Source organism: Gossypium hirsutum, chromosome A07 (assembly GCF_007990345.1).
Source record: "Gossypium hirsutum isolate 1008001.06 chromosome A07, Gossypium_hirsutum_v2.1, whole genome shotgun sequence".
NCBI lineage: Eukaryota > Viridiplantae > Streptophyta > Magnoliopsida > Malvales > Malvaceae > Gossypium > Gossypium hirsutum.
In genome coordinates, this window is record NC_053430.1 from 98,785,106 (window position 1) to 98,790,880 (window position 5,775).

General features: G+C 40.8%; 1 protein-coding gene across 1 annotated transcript; it reads right to left on the reverse strand.

Moving 5' to 3' along the window:
• Positions 1–247: 247 nt before the first annotated feature.
• LOC107934875 (uncharacterized) lies at positions 248–4,051 on the reverse strand. The gene is made up of 6 exons (XM_016867394.1): positions 3,920–4,051; positions 3,550–3,867; positions 2,286–3,249; positions 1,991–2,120; positions 938–1,718; positions 248–751 (listed from the first exon to the last, which is right to left on the reverse strand). Exons 1-6 carry the CDS (start codon positions 4,049–4,051, stop codon positions 248–250), a joined length of 2,829 nt encoding a protein of 942 aa, XP_016722883.1.
• Between the last annotated feature and the right edge of the window lie 1,724 nt (positions 4,052–5,775).

Below are 5,775 nucleotides of genomic sequence, written 5' to 3' on the forward strand. Positions count from 1 at the left end.
CATAAAGTAATACTTTCTGGCCTACCATAAATTGTTTGCAGTTTATCTTTTGGCCATGGTACGCTTTGACCTTATCTTTGTAAATTTGGGCACTCTCATACGCTTCTCGTCGAATTTTCTTAAGTTCCTGAATATTTAATTTACAATGCTTACCTGCAGCTTCCAATTCCATGTTGCATAGTTTGACTGCCCAAAATACCTTATGTTCCAGTTCAACGGGAAGATGGCACGGTTTACCAAAAATTAGTCAATAAGGAGACATTCCTATAGGTCCTTTATAAGTTTTTCGATATGCCCACAATGCATCGTTAAGTCGCAAACTCCAGTCCTTTTTATCTGGCTTAACATTCTTATCTAAAATCAACTTGATTTCTCGATTCGACACTTTCGCCTGACCGTTCGATTGTGGGTGATAAGCTGTAGTGACTCGTTGCACCACTCCATATTTTTTCAACAACGTATCAGATACTTTATTGCAAAAATGCGTCCCTCGATCGCTGATCAAAGCTCGCGGTGTGCCAAACCTGGAAAATATACAACTTTTTAGAAAATCGACGACTGTTTTGGCATCAACACGACGAGTGGCTTGTGCTTCCACCCATTTTGACACATAGTCAACAGCAAGTAAAATATAAACATTACCGAACGATGAGACAAAAGGGCCCATAAAATCAATGCCCCATATATCAAAAATTTCACAAACATGTACAGGTTTTAGAGGCATTTCATTTTTTCGGCTCAAGTTTCCCACCTTTTGACATTTTTCGCTAGTTTTACAAAACAGATATGTGTCACGAAAAATATTTGGCCAATATAGTCCACATTCAAGTACTTTATGCACAGTTCGTTTGGGGCCAAAATCTCCACCACATGCATAAGAATGAAAAAATGATAGAATTGATGTTACCTCAGTTTCAGGAATACATCAACGAATTACCTGGTCAGAAGAGTACTTCCAAAGATAGGGGTCGTCCCAAATATAGTATCGAGACTTACGTCCGATCTTGTCTTTTTCAGATCGCGAAAGGTTAAGAGAGACCATACCTGTAGCAAGATAATTCACCATGTCTGCATACCAAGGAAAAATCGTCTGGGCAGCAAGCAAGTTTTCATCCGGAAAATCATCTTTAAGTGGCGTTACATCCTTTGATGGAGGAATTCGGCTCAGATGGTCAGCCACCAAATTTTCACGTCTCTTTTTATCTTTTATTTCGATATCGAATTCTTGCAGAAGTAGTATCCACCTTATAAGTCTCGATTTTGCTTCCTTTTTCCTGATAAGATATTTGAAGGCTGCATGATCAGAAAAAACCACAATTTTAGTTCCTAATAAATATGAACGAAATTTTTCTAAGGCAAAGACTATAGCTAGAAACTCCTTTTCAGTGGTTGAATAATTGATTTGGGCAGCGTCCAAAGTTTTAGGGGCATAGGAGATGACATGTGGTTCCTTCTCGATCCTTTGTCCAAGGACTGCTCCCACGCTATGGTCACTAGCATTGCACATTATCTTGAAAGGATAACTCCAATTCAGTGGTTGAACAATAGGTGTCGAAATGAGCTTATCTTTGAGCGTGTCAAACGCTTCTCTGCATAACTGGTCAAACTCGAATTCCTTGTCCTTCTGTAATGGGTTGCAAAGAGGTTGCGTAATTTTTGAAAAGTCTTTAATGAATCGCCTGTAGAAACCTGCATGACCAAGGAAAGATCGAATTTCCCTGACAGTAGTGGGGTATGGTAGTGAGTTAATGATGTCGATTTTTGCTTTATCGATAGAAATCCCCTCAGTAGAAATAATATGACTTAGAACTAAACCCTTGTCTTTCATAAAATGGCATTTCTCATAATTTAGAACAAGATTAAATTCAAAGCATCCTTCCAAAATTTTTGCAAGGTTAGTCAGACATACCTCGAAGGATTCACCATATACAGTAAAGTCGTCCATGAACACCTCGATAATTTTCTCAATGTAATCTGAAAATATACTTACCATACACCTCTGAAAGTGGCTGGTGCGTTACAGAGTCCGAATGACATCCGTCTATAAGCAAATGTGCCAAATGGGCACATAAACATCGTCTTCTCCTGATCCTCCGGTGCCACTAGAATATGGAAAAACCCTGAGTAACCATCAAGACAACAATAGTGAGACTTTTCAGCTAAACGTTTTAACATCTAGTCAATAAAATGAAGTGGAAAGTGATCTTTCTGAGTTATGGAATTCAACTTCCTGTAATCGATGCAGACTCTCCACCCATTTTGGAGCCAAGTGGGAACCATCTCACCTGCCGAATTCTCAATAACGGTTACACCGGTCCTTTTCGGTACTACGTGGACTGGCCTAACCCAATTACTGTTAGATATGGGATAGATCATCCCAGCATCAAGTAGCTTTTGGACCTCTTTTCTCACCACTTCCATCATAGGTGGGTTGAGACGCATTTGAGCCTCTCTTTTGGGAACAACATTATCGACAACTTGAATTTTGTGTATGCAAGTTGATGGACTCAATCCCTTGATGTCGGCTATCGTCCACCCAATTACCTCTTTATAGTCCCTAAGGACTCGCACCAAGTTTTCCTCTTCTACCCTCAAAAGTTTACTCGAGATAATCACCTTGTCAAACACAAAATTCAAGTTTGTATTTCCTTCACCACAAAAAGTGTACTTCAAGTGGACTAGGAGTGGTTTGAGTTCCAACTCCGGAGCCTGCAAAACAGATGATACGAGCTTAGTCTGTGAAGGAGTTAATTCAAGAAATTTACCTGGGTTTCTCCATTGTTGCGCCTCCATATGAGCCACCGTTTCGTGAACCGAATCTTCAAAGTTTATCCATTCCCCTAGTTTCTTAATAGCATCAAAGTCCAAACTTCTACAAAGGACAGTTTGTAATTCATCCTTGTCATGATATTCCAAATGTAACTCAGTTAAAGGATCAATAATATCAATGTTAGAAACATTAGAAGTCATGCTAGGACAGTTCATGGCCTCGTAGACATTGAATTTTACTACTTCCCCATCGAGCTCCATAGTGAGTACCCCACTTCTTACGTCAATCTTTTGTGCGGTACTCAAAAATAGCCTTCCGAGAAGTATGTCTGATGCATTGGTCGAACTGTCATCCTCCATATCGATAATGTAAAAGTCTTCAGGAAATATTAGCTCATTTACCTTGACAAGAACGTCCTCTAATACTCCTTCTGGATGCACCACAGATCTATCTCCAAGCTGGATTATCACGCTTGTTTCCTTTAAAGGACCCGCGTTAAGTAGTTTATAAATTGACAAAGGCATAACATTAATTGATGCACCTAGGTAACACATTGTTTTTTTAATACCGACGCTACCTATTTTACAGGATATGAAAAACATACATTGGTCCTTATATTTATGTGGTATTTTTCGTTGCAGAACGGTCGAGACATTTTTTCCGACACTTACCTTTTCATTTCCCAAAAGTTTCCTTTTACTTGTGCATAATTCTTTCAAGAATCTGGCGTATCGTGGGATCTGGTTGATCGCGTCGAGAAGAGGTATGTTGATTTATACCATTCGGAAAGTGTCGAGGATCTCCTTCTCGTTTCGCTCCTTCTTACATTGGACAAGTCGTCTGGGAAACGGAGGTGGTACTGCGAACGACTTTCGTGGTGCTGACTCTACTGGAGCCTCTGTGTCGAGTTTCTTCTCATCTTGACCAACGTCGTGGTCGTGACTTGTATCAGGTATGAGCTCCAAAACCTTCCCACTACGTAGTGTCATAGCGCTTGCATTGTGTCGAGGGTTTGGCTCAGTCTGGGATGGCAACTTACCTTGGGACTCCAAACGACTAACCGTGAGCGCGAGTTTACTCACTTGCTTGTCCAACTCCTGCAAATGTATGTCAGCTTTTTGTTGAAATTTTTCAGTAGTGTTGGCTAACCTTTCCACTATGGCCTCCAAAGATGACTTCGGGGTGGTATCTGTTGATTCTGCGGCAGCCTTTGTTAGAACGGTTGATTGAACCGTGAATTCGTCCCATAGCTGAGATTCGGGTGATCTTTCCACCCCACATTATACGAGTTCGAGTAGGGGTCATACCATCTTTAGGGTGATTCTGAAAAGTTCCCGACAATATTCGCTTGTTCTGCTGAATCCTCCTGTAAAATTGGACATGAGTCCGTCGGATGGTCTGGCTTTGCGTAAATTTCGCATAACCATGCTGGGGTCATCTTATCTATAAGCAAAGTTCGAACAATGTTAGTCAACTTATCAATTTTATCTTCTAGAGATAAAGAATTTAACCCATGAACCCGTCTCATGGGTTTTGTAACCGGTCAGAATTGTTGAGAGTTGGCAGCCATAGTTGAAATCAACTCTCTCGCTCTTTGAGGAGTCATGTTACAAGCACCCCCCACTTGCAGCATCTATCATTTTCATTTCCATCGGAAGCAAACCCTTATAAAAATGCTGCAATAGTGACTGCTTAGTCAGTCCATGTTGAGGGCAGCTTGCACACAACTTTTTATATCACTCCCAGTAATCGTAGAGTGACTCAGTGTCTTTTTGATGGATTCCTACGATGTCCCTCCTTAGTTCGGCTGCTCGGGCTGCAAGGAAGAACCTGTCAAGAAACAAACGAGACATGTCAGACCATGTATTGACAGATCCCAGAGGTAAATAAAATAGCCACTCTCTAGCAGAGTCGGCTAGTGAGAAAGGAAAAGCACGAAGTTTGATTTGGTCTTCGATTACTCCCTGAGGCTTCATGCTTGTACACACCATAAGGAATTCTTTAAGGTGGGTGTGCGGGTTTTCATTCTGTAATCCACGGAAAGTGGGTAGTAGATGAATCAAACCAGATTTTAACTCGAACGGAGTTCCTCTTGCCGGATAGGTTATACACAAGGGCTGTTGTTCATCCAGTGCCACTGTGAGCTGGCGTATTGTCTGTTTGGCCATCTCGTCTTGTTCGTCAAAAATTTTTTCGGTGTAAGATATAGTTTCAAATTTGGGATTTGGCAGTTTACCACGTCGTATGGCTTCTCTTAGTTGTTGTCGGGCAAATTTCTCAATTTCTGGCTCAAACTCTAGATTTCTGGTTCTAATCTGGTCATAGGGTAGACAAACAAAAGTTAGAAAATATCTCCAATCCCCGGCAACGGTGCCAAAATTTGATAGGCGGTGAATCCACCAAAAATAATTCCTATAAAATAGCTCTAATTGGTAGTAGAGTGGTAGTAGGATCGAGTCTACAGGGATTGGTACTCTAATTAACTTTTGAGTTTAGCTTATAAATAGAATGTCGTGTCTAGGGTCGTGGCTAGAGTCGTGCCCACGACTCAAAACGTACCAGCTGAGAAATAAGCAAACAAATAAGTAAAGTAGGAGATTTTGAAATTGAGTAGAAACTAAATAATTAAAACTGCTAAGATAGATAATTAAATAAATCAGAAATTAAATTGGGATTTGCAACCAAATGTAATAAGTCTTAGCCTTAGACTCGGTAAATTCCATATTGAGCATCAATCCTTGAAAATTAATCTTCTCCTCTAATCGATAAGCTGGTTATAGCGGTTAAGAACGTCCTAACCATCATTTCTTCCTCTAGTAGCTGGTTCCGGTACAACCTGCAAACCAACCCTTACCGATTATCTAACCGAGATACACGTGTTCCCGATTCAAGATTCCGACAGCCTTGCGTTCTGAGGAACCCAACTCGAATCAACGGCCTCAACCGCGTGGGTCGTTTAAACCCGATCACCTCTTCCTCGATTTGTTCTCGGAAATCCAAATACA

What these genes read in the sequence shown, in the direction of transcription:
- LOC107934875 (XM_016867394.1), bottom strand. Translation starts at nt 4,051, where the DNA reads ATGTGGGGTGGAAAGATCACCCGAATCTCAGCTATGGGACGAATTCAC. An exon ending in TCCTCGACACTTTCCGAATG is followed by an intron (nt 3,250 to 3,549) that starts GTATAAATCAAC and finishes GGTCCTTTAAAG; the next exon opens with GAAACAAGCGTGATAATCCA. An exon ending in CGTTATTGAGAATTCGGCAG is followed by an intron (nt 2,121 to 2,285) that starts GTGAGATGGTTC and finishes ATGGTTACTCAG; the next exon opens with GGTTTTTCCATATTCTAGTG.